The sequence below is a fragment of the Schistocerca americana genome, chromosome 3 (genome assembly GCF_021461395.2).
Source record: "Schistocerca americana isolate TAMUIC-IGC-003095 chromosome 3, iqSchAmer2.1, whole genome shotgun sequence".
Classification (NCBI taxonomy): domain Eukaryota; kingdom Metazoa; phylum Arthropoda; class Insecta; order Orthoptera; family Acrididae; genus Schistocerca; species Schistocerca americana.
The window spans coordinates 554086196-554104451 of NC_060121.1; the positions used below are offsets into that span (position 1 = coordinate 554086196).

Below are 18256 nucleotides of genomic sequence, written 5' to 3' on the forward strand. Positions count from 1 at the left end.
CTGCATGAGTTCTAAAGTCAATTCATCACATCTAACATCTCTTTGGTGCAACATATATAATGCAACATCCAATTCATTTTGCTTGCCCTCAGCCATTTCCTGTGCAATATTATCATTGCTTATCTGTGCCATATCTGAAACATCTGAAGCAGTTTCTGCCTGTTGTAACCTGAAGCTCTGATATTCCAGTTCATGAAGAGCAACCTTCTGCTCTAGTTCAGCAACTTTTTGCTCCAGATGAGAAACTTTCAGCAATTCTGCATGGAGTTTTTCAGTAAGGTGGCCGATTTTTTCATCCTTGTCAGCAATTTTTATTTTTAGATTTTTTATATCCTCTTCCTTCACACAAAGTAATTCATTTGAAGTCCTCTCTTTTTCAGCCAGCACAATTCTTAAATTCTGTATGTCCTCATCTTTAGCAAATATCAAGCTTTCCATTTGTCTCTCTGTTTCATAAATTCTTTGTCTCTCATTTTCCACATCCTGATTCTTTTCATACAAGCACTCTTCAAATTTCTGCTCTTTTTCTAGTAATTTTGTTTGTAATTCCATTATATCATTCTCTTTAGCTGCAATTACTTCTTCAAGCTGTTTATGAGAAAGGTGCAATGAGGTTTCTTCCTTCTTTTGCAACAATGTTTGCAACTGACAAATTTCTTGTTTCTTTTCTGCAAGCATTTCTTCATAGTCCTGAATTACTTTAGCCAACTGAGTCTTCACTTTGGTAACATTATCTGTATCTGAAGTCTGCTGGATACTTGTCTCCAGGTTTTTCATGTCTATTTCCTGTAGTATTTCATTTTGTTTCTGAAGCTCATTTCTAAGTCTTTCAATTTCAATGTTCAAATCCTTTTCAGAAATAAAGTGTTTATTTCTGTCACTCTCAAGCAGTAACTGGAAAGCTTCAAGTTCAGAAGTTTTTTCATTTAAGGCTGTGGCCAGAGTCTCTACTTTATTCTCCAGCTCTTGCAATGTCATATAGGTGCAAAGTGTCTGTGTAAGGATAGATTTTTTCAGATAAGTACTTTCCGTTTCAGTTTCTTTCTCCAATTTAACAACTTGCTTATCGTCTTTAGTGTCTGAATTTGTAGAAAGATTTTCGGTGTCGGTTTTCCTTTCTATTATTTGCAATGACAATTTTTCATTTAGGGATACATTTTCAGTTTTCAGGAAATCTAAAGTCGTATTTAGACTCTGAATATGTTCCTGTAAGCTGTACAGCTCATGTCTTAAAGCAGAACACTCATTTGATAAACCTAGATTTTGTTCTTCCAGTTGTTCCTTTTGGAGAGCTAGCTCCTGTATTTTACCATTATTTTCTCCTGCAATTGCTTTAAAATCCTCCTTTTCCCTGCAATGCACATTTAAGTCTGAAACAATTTTCTGATTTTCATCAATTAGCATAATATTTTCTTTTTCTAGGTTACTGAGCTTTTGCAAGCATTGTTTGTACTCATTCTCAATAGTAATATACTTCTGGATATCTGCTGACATTCTATTTAGCTCAGTACAAGCTTTGTCATATTGCTCTTTTACCTTCTCATAGTCTAGTTTCAGTTCTTCAATCTCAGCATTCTGATAACCTACAGATACATTATTTCTACAGACATTCTCAATCTGTAGCCTCAAATTTCTTTGCTCTTCCAAGAGCATTTGCAGATTCTCATTATCAGCAGCCAGAGCTGCAATCTGCTGCTCCAGTTCATCGATTTTAGAATTGTCTGATATTTCCAATTGCTTTTCTCTTAAGCTCTCATTATCTACAAAAGCTTCTCGTGCTGACTTTTCTTCAATTAACTCTGAAATCTTCCAATGGAGACCTTCAATTTCATTGCTGAGTTCACGGTTTTTGCGTTCCCTCATTTCAACTTCTATGTCTTGCTTTTCTTTCATTTCAAGAAACCTTTCATTTGCTGAAGTTAACACATCAATTTGCTTCAAAAGTGACTCCTTTTCTACCTTTGTTGCTTCTCTTTCATTCTTGTACTCTTTCAGTTCTTTTTCTAGGGTGTCAATCTGAATTTTAAGCTCTTCTTCGATTGCAGAGTCCAAGTTGCAGAATCCATCAGCTGTCTTTAAAGCTAATTCTTGATTTTCTCTCATCAAATTCTCATTTTTAAGTTTGAAATCTTTCAGTTTTTTGAGGAGCTTGCCATTTCTTATTTGAGCTGCCTGCAATTCTTCTGATAATTTTGTCTTTTCACTTTCTAGTTCTCTTACTTGTTTTTCCAAGTCTGCAACATGCGTCTTCATAAAAGTATTTGCATCAACAGCAGAGAAAGTTTCTTGTTGCTTCTGCATGTGCTCCTCTTCAAGCCTTGCTTCATTTGCACTCCATCCCCAGCCATCATCATCATCTACTGTTTCTACTGTGTCCGTAGGTTCTAAAGGAGAGTAATGCAAGCCAAAAACAAAAGACTTTCTCTGGTAAGTTTCAACTGCTTCCTCTGGCATACCATCAATTTCTAGTAGTTCTGGTACATTGGACAGTCTCTGGTTCATGTCACTACTGTCTAATGCTGCTGCTGAGAAAGAATGTTCTGCAGCCAATGATGAGTTTACATTTAACTCAATTTTCTCTAAGGCTTTATCTCTCTCGGTTTTAATTACTTCTAGTTCTATTTCCAGTTTCTTTAGTTTATCTGTTAAAAGTCTGTATTCTTCCCCTGTAGGTCTAGGTTCATCTACCGGCTGCTGACCAGTGAAAGCACTTGGATTCTGCAAATTCGGCAGATGCTCAGTCTCTTTCATGTTAACACATTCAACAGCTTTGTTAATAATTTCAGAGACTTCACTTTCAGCTGTAGATTTAATGAGTTCTTGATAAATTTTATATCTTTCCTGTTTCAAATCTGATATGCATTGTTGATAGCTAACGCACAAATCCTTGAACTGCAATAGCTCTTCAATAGAGTTTGAGGACTGCTGAAGTTTTGCTTCTTTATCTTTTACTTCATTTTCTAGAAGACCCACCTTGCACTTCAATTCCTCTATATGCTCTTGTGATTTTAGAAGGTCTAACTTAAGTATGTCAATCTCTTCATTTAATTCTGAAACACTTTTGCTCATATCGTCACTTCTTGCTTCCTGGAAAGAAGGACTGCTTGTATTTTTATTCACTGATGAAAATGCATCTCCACAGACCTCAGGCGAAGGCACACCTTGGTTTGATCCAAACTGCAACTGAAGCAACCTTTGTTGATAAGTATGTAATTCATTATCTTTTTGTGACAATAAGGTTTTCAATTTGTCAATCTCAGCAGACAAGTTTTTAAAGTATTCCTCTTTACAAAGTTTGGAATCATTGTATTTTTCATCATCAGTGACTACTGGGTCAGTTTCTTGTTGTATCTTCTGGTGATCAGTGAAAAGTTGACTGACTGCCGATCTCTCACTTGGCTGGTTGTCTGCAGAAGAATTAAGTTTTCTTTCTTCCTCTAATTCACTTATCCGTGAACTGGCAAGTCTAAGATTCTCATTTAAAGACTCAATTTCATCCTCAAGTGTTACCTTGACATCATTCAGCTTTTCGAGCTGTTCGTTAATATAGCGTTTTTCATTTTCTGATATTTCTAACTGATGACTTAAGCTCTTTAAGTCAGATTCCAAAGTTTCTCTGTGAAGTTTTTCCTGTTCACTTATCGCTTTCAGATTGTGTGCATACTCTGTGGCTGACTGTTTGAATTCAACTTCCAAGGACTCAATTTTCTCAAGAGCAGCAGTATATGAGACCTCAAATGAAGACAGTCTTTCCACATCTTTCTGCAAGCTCTTTGTGGTCATTTCTGCTGACAGTAAAGATTTCTGTAAGGACTCATTTTCATCTTTCATTTCACATATTCTCCTACTGAGATCTCCATTTTCCTCTTCTGTCTCATACAAACGTTTCTTGAATGTTTCTACACTTCTCATGAGGTTAGATATTTGTGCTTCCAAAATTTCCTCACTTTCTTCAACTTCTTCTTTCTTCCTGTCAGCTTCCATCAACATATCTCTTAATGTTTCAAATTTTACTTCTAACGATCTACGCCTTTCTTCCATATTGCAAAGACCTTCCTCCAAATGTGCAGCTCTTTCTCTACTCTTTGTCAGTTCCTGTTCTAGTGCCTCTAAATACGCTTCCCGTTCTTGCAGCTTTGCTTCCATTGCAGAAGAAGTCATTTGATAATTCTCAGACATACTGCTTATCTGCTCTTCAAGATCAGCAATTCTTGCATTTTTCTGTGCAGCTGACTCCTCCAAACTTGACAATCTTTCAAGTTGCAGCTGAAGATCTAATAATTTTGCATCCTTCTCTGCATTTACTTTTATAAGAGTCTCCACTTCATTAGATTTTTTTGTGGCATCAGTTTCCATAAGTGATAATTTACCATGGAGCTCTACCAATTCATTTTCAAGCTCTATCCGTTTCATCAATATATTTTTATTTTCTTCCGTTAATTCATTTTTGAGTACATCTTTAGCAGTAAGCTCTTCTTGCAATTTATTGATGTCTTTCATAAGACTATTGATCTTTTCTTCTCTTTCCTTCATTTCTGCACTCATTTCCTGCATGATACAGCTTGTATTATTCCTCTCCTCTGATATCAGCTGAAGTTGCTGCTGTAATTCTGCACATGTCTGGGTAAGATTAGAAATTTCATTCTCAAGTTCACTGCATTTGTGACTATATTTCCTCAGGTCATCATCCTTTTCCTGTAACTGTTTATGCAGTGAAAGTATTTCACTTTCTTGCTGAGCACTAATATTTTCCTGAAGAGATTTTCCAATAGCAGCCTCTTGCTCCTTTGACTGATTTGCTGCTTCCCATAATTTTTCTTTCTCTTCATAATTTCGGACAACAGCTGCTTTGGCTTTCAGGCATTTTGCAAGCTTTTTGTTTTTTGAAATTTGCTCTGTAATTTTCTGTTCAAGTTCACTGATAGTTTTATCTTTATTGCTCAGCTCATCCAATTTCCTTGCAAGATCTTCTTTGACATTAGAAAGTTCATCATCTTTCTTTTTCTGAATTTCAAAATTTTCCTCAAACTCAGCAGCAACCTTTACCATGTGTGACAGTTTTTCACTCATTTCTTTTAAAGCAGTGTTGTTTCGTTCAGTAGTGCCAATAAGCATTTGATTTTCTGAAATCAAATCGACACACTTTTCTCCAATTACTGACAAAGCAACCTCCAGTTTTCTACAAATGCTGTTGTTCACATCAATGCTGCCTAAGCCAATTCTATTAATAACATCATCAACTTGTACTGATAAATTTTGCATTAGTATGTTCAAACTATTTACTTCTTGTTCTTTGTCATTAAAAGTAAGTTTCAGTTCCAAATATTCAGAATTGACTTTTTCTAATTCCTGTGTTCTACACATAAGTTCAGCTGCAAGTTCCTGATGTTGCTTATCTACTTCTTGTTCTAGTTCTTGTAGCTTCTGAGAAACATCCAACAAAGCAACATCTTTACTTTCCAGAGCTTTTTGTTGCTCCTTTACCGTATCTTTCAGTTTATTAATGGCTTCATCTCGTGTGGCAAGAATTCGATACTGCTCACTTAGCTTTGCTTCTAGCTCCTCAGAAATTTCTTTCTGAAATCTAAGTTGTGTAGATATGACCTGATTTTCATTTATCACTTCTTCTAAATGTCTTTCTAGTTGAACTTTTTCATTTCCCAGTTGCTCCAACCTATCCTCTACTTCAGAGCATCGCTTCTTCCATTCATTTAAGTCTCCTGCCATCTCTCCAAGTTCTTTCACAATTTCAGAAATTTTATTACCATCCTCATTACTTTCTTCTCTTTGTTGTACCTGATCCCCTAAATTTTCCAATTTTGAAATAATTTCCAGTTGTAATTCCATTTCCTCTTCTCTTTGTCTGAGTTTCTCATTTAACTCTGATATTGTTTCTCTTTGTTCTGCAATTGTTTTCCTTGCATGTTCAAGTTCACTTTCAAGAGGTTTCAATGATATTTCCAAATTGGAAGAATCCTTCTCCTCTTTTTCTGAGAGTTCCTGTACATCCCACGTTTCATGTTTTTCGTGAAACTGGTTTGAGAACTGCTCATCATTTTTAAGAGGCTGATTATGAAACTGAACTAAAGCTGTTTTCGTATTTTCTAGTTCACTGGCAAGATCATCCTTTTGTTTTAACAACATGTCAACTTGCTCCTCAAGTTCCACTGCCTTCAGTTCAGCTGTGACCTTACAGTTCTCAGTTTCTGATATGATTTGTTGCAGGTCTGCTACTTTGGCTTCAAGTGAGTTTGTTGCATGTGACTTCTCTTGTAGTGCTGTAAAAGAAAGAAAGGTTTGTATAACTTAATTTTACAACATTCAAAAAAGCAGGATGAATTAAAACAAATAACTGATGTAAGGAAACAATGATCCCATGGGCTAACTAGTTAAGATATTCCCTTAAAACAGTTCTTCTACATAGTATATACTTTGGGGAGACAAGATAATGTTTATGAAATTGGTTTGTTGTGGCAGTATACAGGTTGATTCTGTGACGACATTACAAACTTTCGGGGATGATGGAAATCGTACAGGGTAAAGGACGCTGGTTTGGAAATACTTGAGTTGAAAGTTATAAGCGAAAATCTTTCTGATACCTCTGACGGTGGACCTCTTTTATGTAAGCTCTCTGCTTTCCATATTCTGGGAGGAGGTAGTATGGACCAAAACAAGAAAAATTTTTCCAAACACAGGCTCTAAAATGCACACCTTAAATGCTGTGAGCACTTGTTCAGCGTAAGAGATGTGTTTCACAGTAGCAAAGACAAACAAATGCTCATAGCTCCTAGGGTATGCACATTAGAGCCCATATTTATTCGGCATTTTTCTTTGCTTTGGTCCATACTATCTGCTCCCAAAATATGTACAGCAAAGACCTTGCAGTACATGAGATCCACTGTCAGAGGTATCAGAACAATTTTCGCTTATAACTTTCAACTTTGTTGTTTCTGGACCCTGGCTCCCTATCTCAAATTGATACATTTATCCTTTGCCATCATCCTTAAAAGTTTTTAACACAGGGTGTATACATGGACAAGGAAAAAAAATCCCAGATTTTTCCCCAGTTAGAAATACACTTTCTTCTGGGCAAAAATACACTTTTTCCATGTTAAAATTACAGTTTTCTTTTCCTCAGAACTGTAAAACTTATTAATCTTTTGAATTGTTATGGTTTTATGCACCGGTGTAGAATTTCCCGGCACTTCAGAAAACGAAACTCAGGAAAAAAACACGTTTTGGAAAGGTCTGTAATGTGCAGCAACATGTACACTGCATATCTTTGCATTATGAAAGTATAAATTCGAATTCCATCAAACACTGCAGGTTACTTTCCAAAGCATCAAAATCGATATTGCAATGTGCTTTTGTAAGCCAGTCATAGCTCATGTCACGTGACCTCACCAGCTGATGACAGCATATATTCAGAGCAAACATACAAATAGGAGAAGTTAATGGTTTAAATTAACACACACAGTGTTCCTTTCACATATAATATTGGTATCGAAGATTAATAAGCTGCAAGAGAAGCTAAGCTTTCACATATAATGTTGATCTTTTTTGCGCATTTAAGATATATCAAACAAACATGCCAATAAAATTTTTAATAACGACATAAATGTCTGCTCATCTGGTCTCAAAATTCTTATAAATGGTCATCCTCAGAGTTGATTTTTTAAATGAGAATCAAATGCTCTGTGATTTAAGAAATTCATCGTACATTCTCGCAGATAGTTCAACTTGCATAAAAGGAAATTTACTTTGAAAGTAACACTTTTCAAACAACCATTCGCAATATTTTCCCGCAACTTGTTAGAAATAGGTTTGTTTCAGCAATTGCCAGAGAGTGCCAAATAACAGGTGTCACTCTGCTTGCGCAGCAACGATAATGCAGGAAGCCCGTATGTTTGTACATGTTGTGTCATAACAGAAACAAGACATCAGAGGATACGCCAAGAGCATCTGAATTTTATGAACCACACTAAAATGCATAATTCGGCTTAAAGTGCACATTTGTATGTCCAGATTCAGACATAAATTTTCTTGGAGTACCAGTACTGTATTATCTCAAGTTTGGTTATTTATCATAGCGTAATGCCATACACTTGGAAATGAGACACTTAAAGTGGTAAAGGAGTTTTGCTATTTGGGGAGCAAAGTAAGTGATGATGGTCGAACTAGAGAGGATAAAAAATGTAGACTGGCAATGGCAAGGAAAGCGTTTCTGAAGAAGAGAAATTTGTTAACATCGAGTATAGATTTAAGTATCAGGAAGTCGTTTCTGAAACTATTTGTATGGAGTGTAGCCATCTATGGAAGTGAAACATGGACGATAAATAGTTTGGACAAGAAGAGAATAGAAGCTTTCAAAATGTGGTGCTACAGAAGAATGCTTAAGATTAGATGGGTAGATCACATAACTAATGAGAAGGTATTGAATAGAATTGGGGAGAAGAGGAGTTTGTGGCACAACTTGACAAGGAGAAGGGACCGGTTTGTAGGACATGTTCTGAGGCATCAAGGGATCACCAATTTAGTATTGGAGGGCAGCGTGGAGGGTAAAAATCGTAGAGGGACACCTGGAGATGAATACACTAAGCAGATTCAGAAGGATGTAGGCTGCAGTAGGTACTGGGAGATGAAGCAGCCTGCACAGGATATAGTAGCATGGAGAGCTGCATCAAACCAGTCTCAGGACTGAAGACCACAACAACAATGCCATACATGCTCGAAGATGAAAACGTGCATCTGAAATGCAGCGAACAATTGAAACTAGCCAATAGTGTGGAATTAACCACTTCGTTTCAAATAAATTGACTGTCTCAGTTGAAAAGATTAATAAAACACAAATTTCTTTAGCAAACCAATAAAAATAACTTCCATTGTTCTGGCAAGGCGATTAATGCTTGACTGTTAGAAATGTGGGAAAAAATAAAATCTGCAACTAATAACACATTTTGGCCTTCCAAAATTATGTGAATGTGTTTTAATTCACTCGATAACTCCTGGCTACAGAAATCCCTTTTATTTTCATTTGACGTAAGAGCAATAAACGAAGAGGAAACAGCAAAATAACTGAACATAAACATGGGTCACATGGAAACTGCCCACCTCCCCACTACAACTCAGACTGCTCTGTGTAGCAGTCCCGGATCTACAATATTTCCGAACCGGAGCAATACTAGTTAGTAGCCCCCCCCCCCCCCCCAAGCTTTTGTGGTAGGACCCCAAAAATTTAAAAAATTGACTTTCCAAAAATGTGTTCATTCTGTAGTGCATACCTTTCTGAAGAGCCTGATACACAAAATATGTGTGTTCAAGGAAATGTAAGACATATTATTTGGTCTTAAGTATACCAAAGTGCAGTGCCATGCCTCTTCACGCAGCATTCTTCTAATGCACGTCACTGTATTTCTAAAAACATCCTATGGTGTCTGTGTTGATGGATGCCATCAAACTATATTCAGGACAGTGGAAATTAAAGTGTCCTGTCGTGCCTTTCCTGCTCCCAGTCAGCCAGTTTGACATCCTGTCCCTCTCAGTTAATACTGGATGGGATTATTTGTAAACAGGAGAACAAGATCTCTCAGAAAATTTGCACCCTTTATTGCCTATTAACTAATAACTTGCTGTTTTGTGTGACATACAAATAAATATAGGATACATAAAACCATCAAAGACAAGAGACAAGCAAGACAGTACACATTTCTTCAGTCCTTAAGTCCTAGCATTTTTCTTTCTCTAATCTTGCTACAGCTTTACATGGCGTGCTCTCCTTTCTGCGAAACAATCTATTACCTCATCAATGTTCGTCAAACATTTTGCTATGTGAAGAAACAAAACATCATTGTATAATACTGAAAAAGCTGTTAATACAAACGGCACCGAGACTGGTGCAGTTTCTCAATCTGATCATGAGTATTTTGTCACTATCTGCCTGTCTAATATTGCAGCAACTACAACACACACCAAACAGATGAGACTGTTTTGGCACAAATTGTCATTTTTCTAACATTGCAGAATATAATTCTCGAAGTACCAATATCAAATGCCTGTTAGGCCTACTACAAGCAAAAAGCTTTATGTTAGTACATGTTTAAACATTTCATTCACACGCTCCAGCTTCTCAAGCATGAGATTGAAAAGTAGTAGTTTGAACTTTTTATATAAATTTGGGATCGCCATATTCTTCCGTAATTTGTGTGATGTCCTCGTTTCTTGTCCTTCATCGTTCTAACAAACAATTTTGTCATTACTAATTCCTGTAACTATTCCTGCCAGTGTCAAAACCTATTCTCCTGTTAGGCATTATTACATGTTTGTACAAGGCGTTTTCCGCGCTACTCCCAGAATAGAACAAGCGGCTTCTAGCCAGGGACTGTGCAACTGACTCTTACTAGTGTAGTAGTCTGGCCAAAAATTTTCTGTCAAAATTTTATTTTCTTGGATTTTATTTTATTTTTTGAGTCTAGGACATAAAATAATTACAAAAACTAATAAGTATTGATTCACATAACAAATTTGCGAAAGTAAATATGTACAGTAGTATTTATGACACAGATTCAATAATATATACAAACAAGCAGCAGATAAACAAGCAGCAAGATGATTATATTTTTTGACAGGCCCAGTATTCGGCAGTTATCACAGCAGTTTTGCTGGCTGCAGTAAGATCACAGATAGTGCATGCACCCGGTAGGTTTCTGCAGACTAGCAGATGTTGTTCGTCCTGTACGTCACCACACTGGCAAGTTTCCTCCTCATTACTGAAGCCCCACTTCCTGAGATTGGCTTAGCACCTTGACACCCCATCTCGCAATCTGTTCAAAGTCTTCCCGGTCACGTATGACAGGTCTGAACCTTCGACTATTTCCTCCTTGACTGTTATGTGATTGTCTACAGCTAGGGAGTCTCGCCAAAGCTCCTCTCTGTGAGTTCTGGAAGATGAATGAATTGCCATAGTTTTCTGTAGGAAGCTTTTTCTTGACTTCAGTCTTGGCTGTTGAGGGTCATGTCCGAACAAAGGATGTCTAGGGTCGATTTCTTCTTTTTTCTTCTCCACTTCTGTTGCAGCTTGCCTTCGAATGCGTGGCGGTGCTATATACCCATAATTTGGTACAGCTTATTGACAGGAGTAGGTCGTAAGCAGCCTGTAACAGTGTGTCCTGTTTCAGGGCTGTATCTACATGTCTAGCATGTGCAGAGTTTTGCCAGACGGATGCTGCGTATTCTGCGGTGGAGAAACATAGTGCCAAGGCAGATGTTCTAAGCAGTTTTGGCTGGGCACCCCAGGTGGTTCCTGTAAGTTTGCGGATGATGCTGTTCACGCTTCTACTTTGAGGCTTGTTTCTTCACAGTGGGCTTTGAATGTGAGGAAACGGTCCATCTTCACCCTAAGGTATTTGGGAGTTTCGCAATGGAGTAGTTGTTCTCCTCTCCAAGTGATGTTCAGTTTCCTTTTGCCTTCCCTCTTTCTAAGATGGAATGCACAGACTTGGGTCTTTCCAGGGTTCGGTTTCAGTTAGTTTTCATCGTAATACTTGGTCAAATTTTCAAGAGCTGTTGTCAGTTTCACCTCTACTTCCTCAAAGGTCTCAACGTGGGCAGCAAGTGCTGTATCATCAGCGTATATGAATGCCTTAGTTGAAGAGTTCATTGGCTGGTCATTTGTGTAGATATTATATAACAGCGGAGACAGCACACTTTCTTGAGGGAGACCATTTTTCTGCATTCTCCATCGACTCTTCTTGTCTTGGAGAGAGACGAAGTATCTCCTGTTTTGCAGCATACACTGAAGGATCTGAGTTAGTCGGTAATGCTTTGTAGCTAAGTATACTTTTCTAAGCAGCTTTTTGTGGTTAACAGTATCATAAGCCGCCGTGAGGTCGTTGAAAGCCACACCTGTTATTTCACCTCTCTCATACCCATCCTCAATATGCTGAGTCAAATTAAGGATCTGTCCACAGCAAGACCTTCCTGGTCAGAAGCCGGACTGCTCTTTTATGAGTATTTTATCAATATACACTGATTTTCGATTTAGGATCAGCCTTCCCAACACCTTGTACAAATGACAAAGGAATTAAACCAGACGGAAACTTTTTGGGTCTGTTGGTTCTTTCCCAGGCTTTAAAAGTGCTATTACCTTGGCTTTACACCAGATCTTGGGGATTTGCAATTTTGAAATGCAGGTGTTCACAAGGTTTAATATCCACTGTTTTGTGGCAGGTCCAAACTTTTTGATTCGTTCCGTCCGTATTTTGTCTAAGCCAGCAGATTTATTACTCTTTATAGTTGTGAAAACTGTTTCCAGTTCTTTTAAGGTAAGAGGAGTGTTGAGATACACCTTTTCATCTGCCTGTCTAATGAATTTAGATTTTTCTCATCCTCCTTTAGTCTTGCCATTGAGAAGTAATTGATGAGCAATTTGGTCAGGGGTTATCTTTGAGAGGTCAGGGGGAGTAATGATAGGGTCATAGTTGAGGGTCTTCAATAATTTCCACGCTTTTCGGCTATTCTGTTTCATATCTAGGTATGATAACAAATCACACCATTTTCTGCTTCTGGAAACTGATATGGAATTTAATAGGTCCTCACCTGTTTTTATTGTTTTATCAGAGAGTGGATCTATTTCAAATAGTTGTTCATATCTCTCCAGCAAGGACTTGGAGTCTTCATCGAGTCCTGGGATATAGTTCGTTCTGCATCCCCTTGGGATATATTTACGTGAGATGACTTGGACTGTTTCAACAAAATCATCATACCTCTCTGGTGATGCGTCGAGATTTAGGACTTCCATATCAAGTTCTTGTGTGAAATTCTCCCACTTTGCTTTATTGAAGTTAAATTGTCATTTGAGCTGGACACCCTCTGGTTTCACAGCTGCTTCAACAGAACAAACAACAGGTCTATGTTGTGTGCGTGGGATTACGTCTGTAACATACTTCTTTAATTGTTGGGCAATATGTTCACTGGTGAAGATGTTATCTGGGTTATAACCTCTACGCCATCTGCCACTGTTGAAGGATCGTGGTAGCTTCGGGTCATGGTTTATCATCAGTCCCATTCGTTCCTCCAATCTTCCAGGTCTTCTCCATTTTTGTCAGTTTCCTTGTAACCCCATGATGTACTGTGGTAGTTAAAGACGCTGATTACTAATTTTGTTGGTTGAGAGTGGAAGTTAGGTGGCTCCTTGAAGCAGAATTTAGTGTTAGGTGGTTTATATATGGATGTCACTGTACATGACTGGATGTCCACTGTCAGGATCTCTATGTCGTTATGTGACGTGGAACCTACTGAGATGATGTTTTATTAGGTTCAGTAAACACTGTACTACCATATGTTATACTTGGTCTTTCAATGATAAGTTTCATTCCATTTACTTTTGGTCTTCGATCTTCTGGGCCTCTATGGGTCTCTTGAATTAACAGAAAATCACAGGCTGTTTGTTTGCAGATGTTAGATAATAAAACTTCTTTATCAGATGAAATACCTTCTATATTAATGGATATTATTATAAGGGCTGGCTTAGATAAAAGCCTTTGTTCTTTTTGGTCCTGATGGTGGGAGGATTCGCCGCTAGGATTCTTCCCAATGCCCAGGGTACGCCCGATCGTGCTAAAACTCATCCTTTCTTTGTCAATAATAACCCTTGCACAATCTTCGTGGAGGCTCCTTCCTTGTACCCCCTCCTTGGATATACTGAGAAGATAACAATATTATCTTTCTTACCTGCTATTCCTGTTAGTCATTTATTTTCACTCTGGTAGTCTCAATCTATGGATTTCGCTAGTAATTATAACATTGCAGATCATTCACAAACCCAGTCAATCATATAAACTAACAGCACTGGGCATTCAACCATTTGGCTTTATTCCGCTCAGCTCGTTTACCCGCATCCCCTTCTGTCTGCAGGAAAGTTTATTCCTAGATGTGTCTGGGATTCCCCTGGCAGAGACATCACATACACTATGCATGCTTTCAAAAATCAACTTAAGATTCATTCAGAAAACAGCTTAGAATGTGTTCAAAAACCAATGGGGATGTGTTTCAAAATCATATGAATACTCAATATACCAACATACGCTGGATGCTAGGCGTTTTGTAAAACAATGTTTTTCTCCTCGAGAATATGAATTTGGACCCGAACCCCCCCACCCCCCTTTCCACCCTGAAATTGCTGCCAGAGGTAGATACTCCAGTTTGCTGCCGCCCCCCCCCCCCCCCTTTCCAGATCCGGGCCTGCCACACTTTTGTAGACAGCAGTGGGAGGAGGTACTACTCATACGTAACTCAACTATGCGTGTGCATGAGCCCGCTCTCAACTGCTCAAACGAATCTAATGTAAACAGTTGTGATGTCATGCTCATCGGAGGCAATTTGTTGTTATGAAGCATTGCATAGTTTTCCTAAAGCGTTTGACACATTCCACTGTTGGCAGACGCTTGTACGAGCAATGTGTTTTGTTGTTGTATATGGCACATTTCATTTGCAACCTAAGTTTTATTTTTCGTTTTTTTCTTTCTCTCATTCACGTTTTATTGCTCCAGTATTACTCTGCAGTAGCAGGATACAGTAATATCCTTTGTTGGAGTAGTGGTTCTTACCAGTCAAAATTACAAAAATCTAACTGAAAACTAAAAAAATTCACAGAATTCTAAAGAATTCCCTGGTTTTTCCCAGATTTCTCTGGGATGAAAAAATTCCTGGGTTTTTCCTGGGTCTCCCAAGTCATTTACACCCTGAAACATCATCACAGAATCACCCTGTGTTTATGATAAAGTTAGCCATAGAAGAATTGCAGCACTGAGTAAGAGTGAAGTAGATTTTTGCAACATTCCAGGTGTTTTATAGTTTGTTTTTTACAACAGCTTGTACTTAATTTCCATTTATATAATAATATAACCTCCATCTAGTATGACTGCTTCATCAGACTATGGCAAAAAGTCTCAACTGCAACTTGTAAACCTTGAATATCTTCTATATGCAATACATACAGATAATTAAAAACACGATATACAGGCAACTGGCAGACTTTTATCCTAATGAACTGGCTGGCTTAAGCAGCAAGACAAGCTTTCAGAAGGTGAAAGATTAGAGATTAATATGTCATCCATAGTGAGATCATTGGAAACGGAACACAAGCTCGAAGTGGGGAAGGACAGAGAAGGAATTTGGCCATGTCCTCCTCAAAGAATCAATCCTGGTACTTGCCTTAAGCAATTTAGGGAAACCATGGAAAACACAAATTTGGATGGGGATATCGGGATTTATATCATAACCCTCCTGAAAGGGAATCTAACACCTTACCACTGTACAACGATGCTCGCTGGGGACAACCTTGGCTGCTCTGTAGTTTGTTTCATCCATGTGCGCAAGACCTATTAACAAATGGAATGATTGGTTGGCTGATTTGGAGGAGGGGACCAAAAAACTAGGTCATCGGTCACATTGGATTTGGGAAGGATGAGGAAGGAAGTCGATCGTGCCCTTTCAAAGGAATCACCCCGGCATTTGCCTGGAGTGATTTAGGGAAATCATGGAAAACCTAATTCAGGATGGCTAGATGTGGGTTTGGACCGTCATCCTCCTGTGAATGTGAGTCAAGTGTGCTAATCACTGCGCCACCTTGCTCGGTAACAAATGGTATTTACTTTTTAGATGCAGAACTACATGTAGTTTTCAGGACATTCTACCATAGGAGATGTAACAAAACTTAATTCTCCATGTACACTGACTTAGTGATGGCCCTGATGCCATCAAGCACTAGTGGTCACCAGAGAAATGATGCCAGTTCACCCAAAATACCCCGCTTCTATTGCCACACGTAACACGTCGAGAAGGTAGTGTTATTCTGCTGAGTAGCAGGGCATGCTGGAATTTAGTGCCATGAAATTAAGGGAGTGGCTGCCAAGGAGGCCTGCAAAATAACTCAAAGACTACTGACTGTAGAATGAAATAAAATCCATCTACATGCAGCAACTTCTTGTTGAGGCACACTACTATGCATCATGGGTGGAGGTGCAGCTGGAAGTGAGAGAATAGGGCATGATCAGAGAAGTCAACTATCCCTCACACTGTACTATGACGTACATATTGCTTTTATAAAGATAGGGATCCCTCCCCTCCCACCCACTGCCCAACAAGAAGTGCTTGTGATATACAACTATCTGTTGGTTGGTTGGTTGGTTGGTTTTGGGGAAGGAGACCAGACAGCGTGGTCATCGGTCTCATCGGATTAGGGAAGGATGGGGAAGGAAGTCGGCTGTGCCCTTTCAGAGGAACCATCCTGGCATTTGCCTGGAGTGATTTAGGGAAATCACGGAAAACCTAAATGAGGATGGCCGGACGCGGGATTGAACCGTCGTCCTCCCGAATGCGAGTCCAGTGTCTTACCACTGCGCCACCTCGCTCGGTCAACTATCTGTAATCACATTTTGAGAGAGAGCATATATTTTGCCAATAAGAATGCAGTCCATATTTTTGACAATGGTTTTGCTGTCTATTTTAAATGAAGATACACAATATGGTAAAGGCTTGCAGGTGTTTCTTTATCTTTCTATATTTTACACAGAGTGCTGGAAAGGAACATTTATCTTGGCCCTCAGAGTAGTTTTAACCAACTGTTACAAGTGAAATGACTTCAGAATATTTCTCATAGATATTTTGGCGAACTTCACCTCTTTTGCTAATTCAGCAATGTTATGAAAAGGGAAGTTGCTACTCACCATATAGGGGGGATGCTGTGTCGCAGATAGGCACAACAAAAAGACTGTCACAAATAAAGCTTTTGGCCATTAAGGACTTCGTCAACAATAGACACACACACACACACACACACACACACACACACACATTCTCTCTCTTCATTTCCCCAATACTGCAGCCATGTGTGTGAGTTGTATTTGTGTGTGTGTGTGTGTGTGTGTGTCTACATCTATTGTTGACGAAAGCCGTAATTGCTGAAAGCTTTATTTGTGACAGTCTTTTTGTTGTGCCTATCTGTGACTTACTTTTGATAATTTAACTACTCTATTTTTTATTACTGTTTTTGATGAGTCAGTTTATTAGAACAACAACAACAACAACAACAACAACAGGAGGCCAAGTTGTCATAGCAATTTGTGAGGGTTTTTGTTTGTTTGTTTGTTTGTAGTAAATGAGGCATATTGTTACTCTAAATGGTACTTGTAATATGACAGCAACTGATAAAGACTGTAATGTGGAGGGAATTTGAGGAGTAATGTGTGCTTCCCCAAGATACGTACATTCATCACTACAACGAATTTCTTGCAAGCATGGAACATTTATTTTCCTTCCATCAAGTGTTACTGCTTTCCCAACACCAAGTATTACTGTTCCTTCAAATGTCCTGAAACAACTTACTTACTCTACAGCTTGGAACCATTTTTTTTGGTGACGTTCTTCTCCACCAAGATGAAGTAACTCTGTGGATTACCTTAAGCAATACGTATGATTTACATCATGTTATTGTTGTCATCTTCAGTCTGAAGACTGGTCTGATTCAGTTCTCCACACTAGCCTATGCTGTGCAAATCTCTTCGTCTCTGTGTAACTGCTGCAACCTACATCAATTTAAACTTGTTTGCTATATTAGAGCCATGATGTTTTTGTTGTTGTTGTCATCAGACTAAGGCTGGTTTTATTTAATCCTCTCCACTAGTCTATGCTGTGCAAGTCTCTTCATACCTGTGTAACTACTGCAGCCTACACCAATTTAAACTTGTTTACTGTATTTGAGCCTTGGTCTCTCTCTACAATTTATATCTGTACACTAACTTCCATCACCAAACTGACAACTCCTTGATGCTTCAGGATGTGTCCTACCAATTGAGTGCTTCCTTTAGTCACATTGTACATGAAGTTTTTTTTTCCCAAATTTGATATTCCTATCTAATCTTTAGTGGTCTTTTGTAGCATCACATTTCAAAAGCTTACATTCTACTCTTGTCTGAATTGTTTATTGTCCACATTTCACTTCCGTTACACAAAAGACAAATACCTTCAGAAATGATTTCCTAAGATTTACATGTACATTGAATATTAACGAAGCTTGGCTTTTTCAGAAACACTTCTTCTCACTACTGCCAGTCAGCATTTTATATTCTCCTTACTTTAACCATCACCAGTTATTTTACTGCCCAAATAGCAAAACTCATCAACTACTTTGTGTGTCTCTTTTCCTATCTAATTCTCTCAGCATTGCCTCATTTAATTTGATTACATTCCATTAACCTCA

General features: G+C 38.3%; 1 protein-coding gene and 1 long non-coding RNA gene across 3 annotated transcripts in view; one reads left to right on the forward strand and one right to left on the reverse strand.

Moving 5' to 3' along the window:
* Nucleotides 1-18256, reverse strand: part of LOC124605205 (protein lava lamp-like) — a 157355-nt gene that overhangs the window by 43650 nt on the left and 95449 nt on the right. For both annotated transcript variants that reach the window (XM_047136744.1, XM_047136743.1), the window contains exon 9: nucleotides 1-6278. In XM_047136744.1, coding sequence (XP_046992700.1) covers nucleotides 1-6278 — 6278 coding nt within the window. The remainder of the gene's footprint in view (nucleotides 6279-18256) is intronic.
* Nucleotides 6231-18256, forward strand: part of LOC124605206 — a 24471-nt gene continuing 12445 nt past the window's right edge. Inside the window, exon 1 of the long non-coding RNA XR_006978622.1 lies at nucleotides 6231-6295. This is a non-coding gene — a long non-coding RNA (uncharacterized LOC124605206). The remainder of the gene's footprint in view (nucleotides 6296-18256) is intronic.